We start from the raw sequence: 16,790 nt of genomic DNA, 5'->3' as shown, positions 1-16,790 counted from the left end.
ATCTCATTCCACCTCTGCCATGGGCAGGGACACCTTCCACTATCCCAGGTTGTTCCAAAACTGGCCTTGAACACTTCCAGGGATGGGACATGCAAAATTTCCAGGATGTCAGGAACTGAGAAGATCAGACCATTGCCTGTGTGATGCCCACACATAACTTCAGGTGTTTGATTTTCCACGGTACACTTTGAAACAAGCCCTCCACATTTATATTTGTCCTTAAGTAGATATGGTGATTCCAGTCTTTCTATGGCAACATAAGCATCAAAAGCTCTAAAGGCATAAAGATTATATGACCTACTTGCCATCAGTGCTGCTCTGCAGATCCCAACCAGCTAAATATCTAGACCACTGTAGGGAACACACATTTTCGTGAAATTTTGCTGAATTTTGGAAGGAAATCCGCAAGCTCTCTGGGATTTTGTTTGTGTATAAATTAGCAATCGCTGAGCAACGTATAATTAGCTAATTAGCTTTACAGAGTGTTGTCATTACACAGGAAGGAATCTGTTACTGGTTTGCTGCATGCTGAGATATGAAGGGTAAAGTCTAAAAAGGATGACAAATGTTAGAAGCAAGATTCACCTCACCTAACTCAAAGTTCAGCATCTAATCTAAACTAATCACCTGCAGCAGTCCCACAGTCAACAAGAAAAAGCTTATGCTAGAAAAGAATTTTATTTCACTACAGTCACATGTTGCAGTGCTCATATTTTTATATAATAGGTCACTGTGTTTATATTAAACCTCTGCCCGTCCTTTTTGTTGTTACTGTTGTTTAAGACATACATCAGTGTTACTGAAAGTTGGACATTGGAATCTAAATAATGAATCAATATTTATTTCCAGTATTTAGAGGGGACTTACAAAAAGGCTGGAGAGGGATTTTTCACAAGGGCATGGAGTAATGGGACAAGGGAATGGTATTAAGCTGAAGAAGGGCAGGGTTAGATAGGATATTGGAAAGAAATTCCTCCTGTGAGGATGGGGAAACCCTGGCACAGGGTGCCCAGAGAAGCTGTGGCTGCCCCTGGATCCCTGACAGTGTCCAGGCCAGGCTGGATGGGGCTTGGAGCAACCTGGGACAGTGGAAGGTGTCCCTGCCCATGGCAGGGGTTGGAATGAAGTGATCTTTTGGGTCCCTTCCAACTCAATCCATTCTGGGACTCTGTGACTTGATATGCTGAGAGGTCTCTGTGCATGGTCACGCACTGCCAAGGCACTCAAAGAGTTAACGGGATCAGAGCAGAACTGAGCCAGCTCTAAGTGTGAAAGAAAACAGAAAATAGCAAAGGGAGAGGTGCACAAAGAATTTCAGGGCTCTGCTGAAGAGAGCCCTAGTCTGCCTTCAAGGTCAGCCAGCACTTCACATCCTCAAGTGTCCATTCCTCAGGCTGAGCTGTGGGGTTGCAAAAGCCATTGTTCCAGCTCTGCTCTGGAAGGACCCCCATCCAGAGCTCTGGTTTGTGTACCTGCTGCACAGGGGATTTGGGAATTCCTGGGACTTGTTCCGGCCACCCAATGGATTGCAGCGTTGCCAGAGTGCCGCGTTACCAGGAGAACCTGTATTGTGTTCTTTTAATTCTTTCTTAATTATTTTCCCCTGATTTCCACAGTTTTGTCCTGCTGTTAAAGTCCAATTTGCGGGAAAGGTGGCTGAGGGGGGGGAACATGCAGTAGTAGCCCGTGAAAAAGAAAAGATTTTTGTTTTTTTGTTGTTGAATTGGCTGTGAGTGTGGGGAGCAAGAAGTAAAAAAAACCAGCAGGCTGTACAGGACACAAGGTCCAGGAAAGACTGATAAGCTTCCAGGAGCAAAACACTTCATGAACTTTTGGTCTCAAGTCAGGAACAAGAAGAAAAATATGAAAAATATATAAAGGCAGTGTGTAAGGTTTTAGCTGTGAATTCTGGCGGTCCCTAAGCAGCTGATGATGCAGGCACCAAAGTGCTGCTCTTGGGATCCATGCAGTGATGATGAGCCCTTCTCCAAGCTGACCTTTACAAGTGGTGCATCAGCAAATGGGGAGTGGGGTTATTTTGCTGATCCCCCATCAGATGTGATGCTCTTCTCCCTGGTGTGCTTCCACCTGCTCAGAGGAGCCACCCCAGTGTCTCTGTAGGTTCTGCCTGAAATGGTGAAATAAAGAGACACCTCCAGAGGTCAGTTCAGCCCAGTCTTCTCTCCAAAGGGATCTCTTTTCATTTACTCTTGAGCGAACCCCAATGACTTTGGGCTGGATGACATGAACCCCAAACACATTTGGTTTCTGAAAGACTTTATATCAGTATTTCTCTTCTTTTTCTCTCAAAAGTGTAAATGTTTCCCACTGTCAACCAAGACACCAAGGGACAAATGCTGAGGCTACTGAAGAGAAACCAGGGAAAATAAAACTCAGTTAATCTTGGTTTAGCACCTACCTCAAATAATTGTTATTATCACACTCCTGTGAAATTAAGCAGAAGCTTTAAGAAGTCAGAGAGACAATGATGAAGTTGCCTGATTTCATCCTGTAAATCAGTCAGGGTCTGCAGTTAGAATCCAGGCATGCTGGCATGCATTGCCTTCACTTATCTACACCCCTCTCTTTTCTAATAAGAATATTTTATAATCTGGACCCTGAGTGAAATTTCAATTCCATTTATGATCTTGGGTCAAATTCTCTGCTTTGATATCTCTAAAATAGGAACCAACTGTCATTAGCAAGTGCAATGAAGAGTGAGAAGTCATTATGTGCTGTTTCCAGAACAGAGGTGACCCCACATCCTGCATTAAAGCTGAATGCAGAACCCTCTCTCTGTCTACACAAGGATTAGTCACCACAAAATATGGGGGAAAAACACAGGGAATTGGTTGTTGAATAACACCAGGAACTTTCTGTGCATAACTTGCTCCTGGGAATAACTCAAAGAAGTATAAGACCTGCTTTTCTCTGCTCTCCTAAATAAAGTGTGGGACAACCTCTTCCTCCCACAGTCCCCTATCACGAGCTCCCTCCTTCTGCTGGCCAGGTCTTTCCTGGAACATTCCTGCTCTGGTGCCATCAAAAATAGAGATAATAGAGAAAGATGAAATCAACATGAGGGAGGTTGACTGCTCTTGTTAGAAAAGCCAGAGCTGCCTTTGGGATCCCAAACTCCAGGAAAGTCGGAAAGAAGACTTCATCTTGGGGGTGCTGGTGGATTAGAGGCTGGACGTGCACTGACCATGTTCACGTGCAGCCCAGAAATCCAATTGTATCTTGGGCTGATCCCATGGCCTGAGCAGCAGGGAAAGGGGGGATTCTGCCCCTCTGCACCCCTCAGGTGAGGCCCCACCTGCAGAGCTGCCCAGCCCTGGGGCCCAGCATGGGAGGACCTGGAGCTGCTGGAGAGAGCCCAGAGGAGGCATCAGGATGATCCGAGAGATGGAGCAACTCTGCTGGGAGGAAAGGCTGGGAGAGCTGGGAATGTTCAGCTTGAAGAAGAGAAGGCTTAGGGGTGACCTCATTGTGGCCTTGCAGGACCTGAAGGGAGCTGACAAGGGAGACAGGGAGGGGCTTTTTACAAGGGTCTGGAGTTGACAGGACAAGGGGAAATAGCTTCAAACTGACAGAGAGCAGATTTAGATGGGATATTAGGAGGAAGTTTTTTGCTGTGAGGATGGGGAGGCCCTGGCACAGAGCACCCAGAGAAGCTGTGGCTGCCCCTGGATGCCTGGAAATGTCCAAGACCAGGTTGGATGGGGCTTGGAGCAGCCTGGGATAGTGGAAGGTGTCCCTGTCCATGGCAGAGGGTCCCTTCCAACCCAAACTGTTCTAGGATTCTAGGATTCTATATTTGGTAGTTTTGGGTGGAATCTGCAAGCCGGTGGGGCGGAAAGGAGCAACCTCTCCTATTCCCTACTGCAGTGCAAGTCCCTCCCTGCCGTGCAGGTGAGCAAGGCTCAGCTGTGACCACACCAAACAGGGTGAGTTCATCACCACAGCAGCCTCCTGGCTTTATCTGGGCAAGACCAGGCAGATGAAATGTCCTGAAACCCTTGAATTATCTATTCAGAGTGACCCAAAGCTCTCAGTCATGTGGGTTCACTGAGTGGGGCTTTAAAGATATGGTGCTTTAAACACCTCTGAGATGTGTGGTTGAAGATATGATCAGTGTTATCTCTGAAAACTCTCTTGTTTTAACACCCCTCCAACCTGGCTTGTGCAAATGCTAAAGGATTGCAGCTCATCCCAGCCTCACTGGTTTTGTAAAGAACCAAATACTTGTCAAAGCCTGTGAAAATAGCACATTAAAATGTCAACTCTCAATGTTATGGAAAAGTATTTCTCCAAACAAGGTTTGGTTTAGATTTTCTGTCTAGCCTGCTCTTTGTGGTTTTGGTTGTTTGGGTTGTTTATAGAAGATGGTGACAAGGAAGGCAGAGGAGGGCCAATCAAGAGCTGGGGAAAAAAAATTCCATAAACTGAGTTTAGATTCTCATAAAAACTTAGGGTTTTTTTAATTGATTAGATAAATGTCTAAATACTTTTTTTACCTTTTGGGTTTTTTGTCCTTTTTTTTAAAGCTGAAAATCAAAATCTATAGATTTAGAGTGTTGCTAGAGAGCCTTGGAGAGCTTCTTTGCCTGTTTTATTTAGACTAGGATTCCAAGTTGAATCCAAGCCCTGTGGTGCCCCACGCTCAGATTCCCTCTGTGTGCTGTCAAAGAGAAAAACCATGAACCAATATCCAACTCAACACATATTTCTGAGTTAACAGTGAGAACGTCTCAAGTTTTTACTTGCCTAAACACAGTGTAAATTCCACAAAAGCAAAACAATTTCCCAGACAGTTCTGCCCTCACACCTCCTCAATAAAATGAGTCTCACAGTATTCGCCACGTCAGACGCAGTGTCGTGCCCTCTTAAGCTGAACACCAATCACTCCTGTTCCACGAGGCTTTGGGCTGTAGCTGTCTCTGCAGGTGTCAAATCAGCCTCCTTCCAGCAGGAGTCTTTCCCCTGAGTAGCTGTAACCTGGGTCTGGAGTGGTCCAAGCTCTGCTGCATCCAGACGCGTTCTCCTCACTCACACCGGCGGTGTCTGAGTCACGTGTGCTACTGGATGGGATTTTAAAGGGTGAAGGAGTTGGAGGTGTTTTAAGAGAACAGAGAAGAGATTTCCTTGTCCCAGCAGTCAGTGATGCTGTGTTTAGGAGTGCATTTTAGACCTTTTTGAAAGTCCTGTTTTCTTTCTTTCACACCAGCAAACGTTCTACGGAACAGTCAAGACCGGCTACACCATCGGACACACCTTATCCCTCATTGCCCTCACGGCTGCCATGATCATTCTGTGTCTCTTCAGGTAAGACCACAAGCAGAAAAAGGCACAGGGAAGAGGGTGGCTCAAAGGCTGGTAACTTACAGCCTGTACAGGCCGTGAGTGTTACAGGAAAATGCCCAAGATTTCTGTCAGTCTGCGTTGGATAGGAAAGTTCCTCCATCTTTCAGTGTCACTGTGCTTTGGTGTGTGATTTGTGGCCTTTGTGTGAGAATTGTAACCCAAATGCAATTATTTAGGTGGATTCATCTCACTAAAGGTAGATTGTTGCATGATGGATCTCTGTTAAAGGCCATTTACCCCATAAATCTGCTACAGTCCAGTCAGTCCTAGTCAGAATGGTGTGTATGGATACCATGGAACTTCTACTTAAAGTAGGCATTCAAAATGGTACCCAAAATTGCATCCAAAAATATCCAGGATCACAAAATCCCAGAATGGTTTGGTTTGGAAGGGACCTTAAAGTCCATCCAGTTCCACCCCTTGCCATGGGCAGGGACAACTTCTGCTATCCCAGGTGGCTCCAAATCCCATCCAGCCTGGATTTGGACACTTCCAGGGATGGGACATCACAGTTTCTCTGGGCAACCTGTTTCCTCCCAAAGTCTTTTCCAAAAACACTTCCTGCTGCTGCTCTATGGCAAGACAGAGACACCCAGAGCCATTTGAGACTTGCTGGTGTCCTTGAGATGAGCACAAGGGTGGCAGATATGATGCAGAGCCTTCAGGAGACCTAGGCCCTCATGGATGGGTGGGCAGATGCTCTACAGCTCATCAAATGGCCTTAGAATCCCAGATTGCAGCAAATGGATTAATTTTTGCTCTCTATTGTTTGTAATAGATTCAGGCATCTAAATTTGGGTGCCTCCCATGAAGAAGTCTGCATATGTGCAATCTCGTATTATAAATTCATATATGTAAAGGGAGAACAGCAAAAAGCAGACCTCTGTGAGATGGAAAAATCCTTTGGATGTGGTTCCATCTCCTCATGTAGGACAGAGAACATTTTCTAGGATAACTCTCACACCAATTCTGGCCTCACCCTTCAGGAACTTTGCACTTCTCCTCCCACGTGCTCTCTCCGCTCCTCTCACAAGGGAGGAGGCAATCAGACACACGTGCAAATGACGTCCACAAGGTGCAAGGTGCCAGCCAAGCTGGTGAAACCCTTGGGAATCCTGCTCTTCCTTCATGGGAAGCAGCTTAACTTGACTTGCCTTTTCCTGCAAGCACAGAGGACTCGGCTCAGCCCCATTATCTTGCCATCATCAGAGATTAGGAGCACAACCTCTGCCAGTGCACCCTGACTCGTTAAGAGGTGGTAATTTGATTACGTGTCTGAGTGAGGTCTGGCGTGGTTCTGGTGTCTGTACAAAGTACCCATTTCCAGACTATTAAGCCTTTCACTTTAGCTGATGTAAAGTTTCACTTGGAAAAAAAAAGCTCCTACTTGATGAGAACTCGTCTTTAAAATATGAGCAGGCAAGGGATAGAAAAACCCTGGTGTAGTTCTCAGTATCATTAACAACCAGTAATTTTTAAGTGAAAATATAGTTCATATTGCTCCAGAAATCCTGTAATATGTGTTAATCCTGGCAACAGATGCTAAGAATTTTTTTGCCTCCTTGAAGAGACGTTTCACTTTGAAAAGAATTATTGCAGCAGAAACATTCTGTAGAAAACAGCCCTTTATCACGAGCACAGTCTGCTCAGTCAAAAACATTTCTTTTCCAGTGGAGAGCAGCAGGATGGACTTGTTTTCTGTCATTCTGTATTTTGCCCTGTTTTTCTGAGGATTGAAAAAGCAGCAGCACTGCTGCAGATATGTGGATTGCCACGTTATGTGGATTTAAAGAGGCTTAAGTGGATTTGTGGCGATGTTCACCAGACCAGAGCCTGTCTCAGGAGTTCTAATGTTTAATTGTGACTCTATATCATGGCAGAAGAAACGCGTAAATATAAAAATGCTTTTGAGAAGATTTTCTATTCAGAAGTGTTTCATTTCTTCCCAACAGAAAACTACACTGTACTCGAAATTACATTCACATGCATCTCTTCATGTCCTTCATCATGAGAGCCATCGCAGTCTTCATAAAGGATGTCATCCTGTTTGAAAGTGGGGAGTCCGAGCACTGCTTTGTGAGTTCAGTAAGTAGCCTTGCACACTGAAATTTCCACCTCACTTTGTGGCACCTCTTAAGCAATGCACCAAAAATTATCTTGCAAGTGCGTGTGAGGCAGTACTTTGGGAGGATTTCAAATCCTTTTCTAGTTTGGAAGGAAAAAAAATCCATGATTGCTGCCATTTGATTTATATGGAGAAGGAATAATTTGATTATCAGAGTCCAAAATGTGTATATTTATATTTATAGTTATAGTTATATTTTATATCTGGTCCCTTCTGGGGTTGGACTTGATGGTCGTACAGGTCTTTTTAAACCTTAAGGGTTTTATCAGGTGAAACTCACAATTCTACATGATTTTGGGGTTCCTCTCAGTCCCGTGTCCATCTCCCAGCCATGTGCTAGTTTCTTGGATATCCTGGTCAAAGGAGACTTGTGTTTAGGGATTCAGTAAAACCTTTTCCTTCAGTGAGGACGGGAGTTAGACCCAAATTCACATAACTAATTTTCATTATCTATGGGGTAAATACCCCCAAGAGTTATGTGTGTAAAGTGTGTCCATAGTCAGTGGGGCTCTAATTAATCTGTTCCCTGGAGTCTGGAGGGCTGTTCAATCCTTTGGGAGAAGGCACCTGCATGTGGGTGACTCTCTGGGCTCCAGTGACCAGATCCCTGCAGGAGTTCAGGCAGCAAAGCCGTGTGCAGACATCGTCATCCATTTTTCATCTGAATCAGTATCCCACGCTCGCTGTCTGCAACTGTGAGATTTCCCTACTGGGATGATAAATAAAGGGAATAAAGGAGTTGGGTTATTTTTTTCCCTTTCAAACTCAGTGTTATCAGCTGGAGCAAACATTAAGGAGGGAGAAGGGCTGTTTATCTAAAGGCCACATTGACGTAAGAAGACACCAGTCATTAATAAATTTAGGCAGGAAATTGAAATCACCAAAATGAAGAGATGTGATCAGAAGTTATCCAGGAAAAAAAAAAGAAAAACAGGAACCCTCCATAGTAAATTCAGAACATCAGATGAGCTGCTTGTTGATAATAGCAGGGGACTGGGCACGGCACTCCAGCAGATCCCTCTGGACCTGTTTTTTATGTCATACAGCACCAGAAAAAAGATTCCCTTTTCCATCCACCCAATTTCTTCCTTGCTTGCTGGCTTTCTTGTATCCTGAGTTCTGTCCCTGCTGTTCAAAGGACCTTTCTGCTTGAGCATTTCCCGGTTGAAACACAGAGCAGCCTACTCTCAGCTTTTCCCAAGAACTGTGTGCAGCATGATCCGTTCCCTTTGGAATGTCCCTGCCTGCTTCTTCCTCTCCCTGATTTACCAGGATCGGTATTCTTGGAATGGGATTTTCTTGTGAAGGTCCATGAATGGGTAAAAAGCCATGGAAACTGGAATGAAAAATTGCCAGCGACAATTGTCAATGCCAGTTGGCAGATGAGCCAAGACAGGACAGGCTGTGGAGTTTGAACCAGCCTCTCATCCCTGTGGGAGTTTGCAGTGGGTCAGGACTGAGGCACGGTTGCAGAGAGCTGAGTGAGAAGTGTTTGCTTCTCATCCATCCAGAAACACTTCTGGGTGTAAATACAGGAGTTTTCCTGCAGAAGCCACAGCTCCCAGAAGCCATCACGCTACATGGCTAAAACATTTAAAACAGTTTCTCCCCATCAGAAGATTTTTGAGTTAATTGCCAGCTGAGGGTGAATGGCTGGATGATACATAATGGCTACAAAATTGTGTGGAACAAATCTGTCTCCAGCACATTACGCTGAGCATACCCTTTGCAAAATCTGCACCAGTTTTGAGCCAGCATTTTGGACAACCTTTCAGGTCACAGTCTATAAATAATGACAGAAATGCCTCTGCTAACATTCATCCATTAGGAGAAATTGTTGTAAAATCCGTTGTGTTCCTGTGGCATTGATTGGGTTGGGTGAGCTTGGCTTAAGTTAAGATTGTGCTTTGAACTTGCAGGATAAAGCTTGACTTGGGAGACCTGGTACTAATTCATATACTGAGGATTTTATACACAATTCACTGAGGGTTCTGTGTGTAATGGCTGGATGTGGCCTTGAGCTCATTCGGTCTGAGGAGAGATTTGAACAAACAATTTGTTCAATGCTCTCACTGCTGGGCTGGTTTAGATCACGGCAAACCCAAAGCAATAAAAGTGTTTCATTAGAAGAAAAAGTACCACACTTGGTTCCTTTAGGGAATGAAAGGATAAAGACACCCACCTTCCAGAACACATTTAGGGCTATAAAATCCAAATGAATAGAAACCTCTCCCAGCATTTCTGATGAAGGCACCAAACTCCCCAATTTGATATTACCTGCTGCAGTAAGAAGACTTTAAGTTATGTTTTGTGCTCCAGCCACACAAAAATACGTTAAGCTCTCCACCAACAAATGTGTCAATGCTTCAATCAAGTAGGAACTCCAAGACATGAAAATGTATATGTTATTAAAAAAAAAAAACAAAAACAAAAACACTTTTTAATACGCTTTACTGCATTTTTACTTCATTTTACCTGGTTTGGGACACTTCAGGTATGGTGTTAGCTCTGCAGCATTTTATAGTTTTGGATTGCCATTGAGTTCAACTCGAACAAACACCCAGAAAAATTAATTTATTGATTATTTCTATGGGCCACCGTGCCTGAGAATGTGGCAGTAAGCATTTCAGGGCCAGTGCAGCTAAAATATATGTGATGAGCATCACTGAGTCATGGTGTGAGCCAGCACTGGGGATGTTTGCAGAGTGATGTGTGACAGACATCCATAGCCTCCTTGAGTTCCTTCGTCCTACTTTATAGATAAACTCATTCCTGGGGGAAAAGAAAAATCTTGTTGCTTGGGGGAAAAAATCAGCCTGTTTTCACTGGGCAGAAACCCTGAGCTGACAAGCAGGGCTTGTTTTTATGGCTAAATGCACCAGGTTTAAATGATCTTTAAACCCAGGACCTGCACAAGGCCCCTTGTCCCACACCAAGGAAACTCAGCACCGGTGGCTTTGCAAATGTCCCTCACTCCCTCTCCTCTTCCCAGGTGTCCAAATCTATCAGACTGGTTTCTGGGCACAATGTGGGTCACTTGGCTCATGGACAATCATTAGACTGACCTCTTCCAAAAGTGGATTTTTTGTGGGATTTTCCAGTAAGAAAGAAAACACCGCAGGGACCTTGAATTTTCTAGAGGGATACAAACAGCAGAGGGTGGGATGGCCACGCACAGAAGCAGCCTATTGCTCGAGCTACCATGAGTAGACCAAATCCACTTTCTCCCTCTCTCTCATAAAGTATTTATGTAGCTTTTTTATTGTAATTATGTGTAACTGAATCATCCTATTGGCTTATATTGATTAAAAACAGGCACCTGCTCGAGTGTGTTTGTCAGTCGGGGCTTTAAGCACTTGGGTGTCGAGATGATCAGGCTCAGAGGGCTCTGTGGAACCACCCACTCAGACTCCTTCAATATCTGTTGGGTTTGGCTCATTCAGGTTGTGTTCTGCCTCACTAATCGATCACTTCTGACAGAAAACTCTCTGCACGTGCCTTTGTTACCTCTGCAAATTGTTCGTGGTGTGTGAAAAATCGCACCATTTTCCAGCCTGGATTTGCTTTCATTTTTTCTGGTTTGTTTTTGGTTTTTTTTCACTTCCAGACTCAAGAGGCCTCCTTAGGAGTTTTAGTTTTTCACACTGGTTTCCATAGATTTAGTGCCCTTCCCTCTTGGCATTCCCACAATTTTTTCTTCCCCTTTCTTCTCTCCCTGGGGAACACCCTGTAAAAAACAACAGTCAAAACAACAAATGTGGTAGAAGGATCGAACTGAACACTTCAGTTGTCATTTCATTTAATTTTTTTGTGGGTTTATGGATAGGTTTTGATATAGTTTCATTACTGCCATATCTGGATGGCATAATAATGATGAACCACTTACATTTCCAGCCTCGCTGAAGACAAAGCCAACAGTTTGCTGTAAACAAAGATCAGATTAAATTCAGGCTGGCTTTTTTTCTGAGCTCTTCAAATTTGCCCTTGCTGAAGATTCAGCCAAGGGAGATCACATTTATCTTTTTCCTTTAGTATTATTCCAGTAAGACAAAAAATTCCAACAAAAAATTTATTCTTTGCAAAGGAGAGTGGGAGTTCAGCAGTTGAGAATTTACACACATATCTCATATTTTCAGAGTGGAAAATTATGGTTTATTTCACGTTAATTCCCTCAGGACAAACTGATAACAGGCGACAGGCCCCTAAATGAACTTTATTTATGGAAGTTAATGACAGATACATTTTCATTTCCAGCAGTGAGGCTGCTCAGATCTGTGTGGGAGCACCACGATACGCAGGATGATGGAGAAATGAAAGAGTAGAAGCCTTTTTATGCACTTGTGTTAAAGCAAAACAAATATTAGGGAGTCAGTTGTTTCCTTGGGTGATATCTGATGATCACTGCTACAATCTAAAGTTTACAGCAAAACAGAAGGAAAGGGAAAAAAGCAAAGGAAGAAAAAAAGGAAAAAAAAACACAAAACAAGCCCTAGAGAAAGCTCCTGTAAATCACACAAAACAACAGGAAGAAAGCAGGGGGAAGGAATGGAGGCATCCTGGAAATAACCCAGGAATGAAGGCAGAAAGTCAGACTCTGGCAGAGCTCTGGAGCAGGAATTTTCTTTACTTGAGTGACTCTAGAATCCTGGACACAGCAGTGCCACCATCATGGGCTGGCACCTTAACACACAGCAGTTGCCAAAAAAGAGGGAAAATGGGAAAAGTGTGAGGATGGGCTTTATTAAAACTCCAATCACCTTCTCTTTTTAGTTTCTGCCTTGTGGTTGGCTTGGCTTATCACTGAAGATGTGCTCAGAAGTGCCATTATCCTGTGATTGATGAGCACAAAATAGGCACAGTTTAACCCATTTACCAAGATAATTCTATTTTTAAGTCTAAACTCAACTCTGAGTCATCTGACAACCAGGTTAGACCAGCCAGAGCTAATCAGCATCTCAGAAATACTCACAGGATGGGTCCCAAAAGTCAAACAAGAATTCCTAAGAGACAAAATAGAAAGGCTGAGTCCTTCAAAGACTGACAGGTACATAACCCCTGTTAAAAGCAGCAAAGAGAAATTCTTAAATAGCCTTGAGGATCACAGTCATGGGGCTTAAAGTTGCTTCTCATGTGAGGGAAAGCAGACCTAAGAGTTTCTTCCTGAATCCAACAGAACAGTGCTGGATTTGAGGAAGCCTGCATGGGAAGTGGGCAAGGCATGAAGTGCAGTTATATGCACCACATTTTTTGTTGGTGTAAATTGGTGCAGCTCCATTTATTTTAATGCAGAATTTAATGGTGCAGCTCCATTTATTTTCATACAAAATTCACTGCTGCAACTCCATTTATTTTAATCAGTGCAGGATCTGCCCCTGCCGTGCTTTGCACATGAAATAGAGGCTGTCTCATATAACCTCCTTGCAAATCCTCACCTCATCCCTGGAAGTGTCCAAGGCCAGGTTGGATGGGGCTTGGAGAAGCCTGGGATAGTGGAAGGTGTCCCTGCCCATGGCAGGGGGTGGAACTGGGTGAGCTCTAAGGTCCTTTCCAACCCAAACCATTCTGGGATTCTGTTTCAATAAGTGCCTTGTCATTTTCAGCTGGCTTTCAGCTGGCACTGAGGAGGTGAAAGCACAGAGAAAAGCCAAGTTTATCTCTTGGGACTTTGGATTTCATATGTATTGAGCTGTTTCTGCAGAAATAATTCTCTAACCAGGGAAATAATATTCCATCCAGGTTTGTTAATGGCCCAGCCTTGTTGCAGGTGGAAGAGGCACAGGAAAGAGATAGAAATTGATCCAAAAGCTTCTTCCTGATGTGTCCATTGTTCCACAGTATTGATGGCAGCAGGAAAACCTTACCTGTCTGAGGCACAGTGTGTGTACCTGGGTCAGGCTGCACAGCCCAGCTCATCCATCTGGGAATGGCATTTCTGTTTTATGAAGTGGTAACAAACCCACGAGCCCAGACACAAATCCAGGTTATAATGGCTTCATAAACTGCCCCGTGACAGCTGACATGGAGCAAGTATTCCAGGGCATGCTCTTGGGGCAATGAGGGGTGCATGAAAATGTAATGGATTGGGACCTGGAGGAAAGCAGGTTAAGATAAATTGAATTAATTTGCCACTGCCAAGGCTTTAGAGTTCACTTGCATAATGTTTCTGGGGTGCTATTAGTGCAGAGCAGGAAGTTAACAGGGAAAATGTGGGTTTGGGACCTCTTCTCCCTGTGCCTGAGACAGACAATGGCCATAAATCCAGTTAAACTGATCTGTCTGTACTTTTAAAAGTATATTCTTATACTTAGAGCTGAAGCTTCTGAAGGGTCCATCATCAAGACATAAAATTATTATTCCCATGAAGCTTTTATTTGTCATAAGTCCTGATAGATGAGAAATTGCTTTAACAGAGACTTTCAAACTGAAGTCTACGTGCTTCCATCATGAGCCACTTCGCTTCTGTCAGGATGGCCTTTTAAGAATTTCTTGAATATTCATAAATATTGTTAAGTCCTTAACATCCTAAATTTCTGCGCATCTTCCAGGAAAACCAGCAGAGCCACCCACTAGTGCAGCAATTTATTGTTTGAAATTTCCTGCTTCTCACACTCCACAATAGGGAGGGAGGGAGGAAAGGAGTCAAAGGCACCCAAGTGATTTAGGAGGAGTTGTCTCGTTTGAGTATTTGAAGACAATTCATTTTCATGACAGCACATAAACTTTGTGGGGCTTTTTTATTGCCCACCTGTTTGAATCTGTGCAACTGCAATTAAACTGAGAGAAGAAAGGAAAGCCATGGCTTTTTGCCAGGCAGTCTGGCTTGTTTGTTTTTAATTTGCTTTTTTGCTGTTGTTACAGAAAAGGTTGAGTGTGCTAAGCCTAAGGTAGCACTTTTTCTTTTCTTTTTCCTTTTCTTTTTCTTTTTGCTTTTTCTTTTTTCTCTTTCTCTTTCTTTTTCTTTTTCTCTTTCTCTCTCTCTTTCTCTTTCTCTTTCTCTTTCTCTTTCTCTTTCTCTTTCTCTTTCTCTCTTTTTCCCTTTTTCTTTTTCTTTTTTCTTTTTTTTCCTTTTTTTCCCTTTTCCCTCTCTGTCTTTTCTTCTTTTTCTTCTTTTTTTCCCTTCTTTTTTCTTTTTTTTTCCCTTTTTTAAATTATTTTTTTATTCTTTCCCTTCCTACTGTCTTTTCTCCTTTCTTTTTTTTCCTGGCTCAGCAAATTGGTTTGACCCAAGAGCTCATTTTGGGAGGAACAGAGTCACCCACTAGGGAACTCTTCTATTTCTGCCAACAATTTCCTTTGCCATCATGGCAAATTACTACAAATTTAGCCTCCAGCATGAAACTTGAAGTCAGCAGGGGCTTTGTCCTCGGCTTGTGTAGGGTGAAAGTTTGCTCAGGACAATAAAAATCCCTACTTGACAGGACAAGAAGGACGTTGAGGGGCTGGAGCGTGGCCAGAGAAGGGAACGGAGCTGGGGATGGGTCTGGAGCCCCAGGAGCAGCTGAGGGAGCTGGGGAAGGGGCTCAGGCTGGAGCAAAGGAGGCTCAGGGGGGACCTTGTGGCTCTGCACAAGTCCCTGACAGGAGGGGGCAGCCGGGGGGGTCGGGCTCTGCTCCCAGGGAACAGGGACAGGAGGAGAGGGAATGGCCTCAAGTTGCACCAGAAGAGGTTTAGATTGGATATAAGTTAAAAAGCTCTTCTCCAAAAGGGTTCTCAAGAATTGGAACAGGCTGCCCAGAGAGATGGTGGAGTCCCCATCCCTGGAGGGATTTAAAAGAGATGCAGATGTGGCATTTGGGGATGTGGTTTAGTGGTGGCCTCGACAGTGCTGGATTTACAGTTGGGCTCAATGACAATAAAAGTCTTTTCCAAACCAAATGATTCTGTGATTCTGTGAAATAAAAGTTAAAGGCAGAGAGAAATACCCAGTGAAAACTCAAAACACCTGTTTAGAAACCGAGTCCATGCTGACATCTCCATGCCACATGCACAGAAATTAATGGGCCTTGTTTAGCCATGGCCAGAGCAGTTAGATTACAAAATTATTGGGAATTTGACACTTACCTGAATTCCAGTGCCATGATAGCGAGATGGGGAATTAATTATGTTGTGTAACCTTACAAGCAGAGAAATTATTAGGTTATTGGATCATCAGTACAGATTTCATTATACTTTGGTTAAAGTGGATGTCTCAACAGAAGGGCTGAGGTGGGAACAGCTCAAAATTGATGGATTCCTGAATTTAATTATGATTATGAGTGTCTAAAGTGGAACTATAGTTATGGAGATGTAGGGTTGGGGCAGTCCCTGTGCTGGAAGTCCTTAATTTCAGCATCTCCACAGTAGGCGATGCCTGCCCTGTGCTATCCCATTCTCCAGGTCCTGAGTGGGATCTACAAAAAGCTTTTAAATAAGATCAAGGAAGCCTCTTTGACCAGGCCTGGGTGAAGATCAGCTCTTGCTGTGGGCAAATGCAGCACGAGTCAGCCAGCAGCCCTTCCCACAGCTCGTGTCTTCTGGGCAACATAAAACAAAAGTGCCAGATAAATCTGTCACTGGGAAAATGAGTTTCCATCAGTCTTCTGCAGGAATCTCGGTGTAAATCTCTTCCTCCTGCAGTGCTGGTTGTAGGCCAGGTAACAACCCCACCTTAAAGGGGATTTTGAGGTCTCCAGGTTTCCTGACTGGTTGATTGAGGTAAATCTGAGCCCACATTTTTGCTGGAGGCACGGTCCCAACTTCATAAATAAAGCCAGGAGCTGCATCACTGCCCTGGATTGCATGGGATGTCTTAAATATATCTTTAAGCTGACTTAAGTATGTCTTGGTGCCCTGCCCCAAACCTTCCACCCCACAGGAAGCTGCAGAACTCACGGGTACGAGGGAGGAACACGGGGTCTGCACAGGGGTTGTGTCCATGCACAGGACAGGTGATACAGGGGTAGGACCTTTAAAAGGTCCAGCTCAAACTATTCCATGATTCTATACAGGGGGAGGGATAGGCCAAGTCTTGTGGTGGGGATTGTTGTGACTCCAGTATTCCCAGTCCAGCTGTGACAGGTGAGATGTCAATCACTCAAAGGCCCCTTTGTACTTCTTTTGTCTAAATCCTTCCTGAACCCAAGTCCTAAACCTGTAACACACCATATCCCTACTAAAGAAGGCAAGGGAGACTTGTGTTGGCATTTCTGTGGAGCTGACTGACTTTTTTTGTAGAGTTTTATTCCATTCACAGGAATAAATCATGGTTGGGTGTGTACAAACCTCAAAAACTCAGACCAATTCCTGTCCAACTAAGCCGCTC

General features: G+C 44.0%; 1 protein-coding gene across 1 annotated transcript in view; it reads left to right on the top strand.

The window, feature by feature from the left end:
* VIPR1 (vasoactive intestinal peptide receptor 1) overlaps positions 1 to 16,790 on the top strand; it is a gene marked incomplete at its 3' end in the record, with an annotated part of 93,190 nt that overhangs the window by 58,392 nt on the left and 18,008 nt on the right. Inside the window, exons 5-6 of the mRNA XM_082295513.1 lie at positions 5,228 to 5,325; positions 7,317 to 7,449. Coding sequence (XP_082151639.1) covers positions 5,228 to 5,325; positions 7,317 to 7,449 — 231 coding nt within the window. The remainder of the gene's footprint in view (positions 1 to 5,227; positions 5,326 to 7,316; positions 7,450 to 16,790) is intronic.

The sequence above is a fragment of the Coloeus monedula genome (genome assembly GCF_965178545.1).
Source record: "Coloeus monedula genome assembly, chromosome: 1".
Lineage (NCBI taxonomy): Eukaryota > Metazoa > Chordata > Aves > Passeriformes > Corvidae > Coloeus > Coloeus monedula.
The sequence above is the reverse complement of the archived record's forward strand: the minus strand, read 5'-3'. Positions and strand labels throughout refer to the sequence as shown.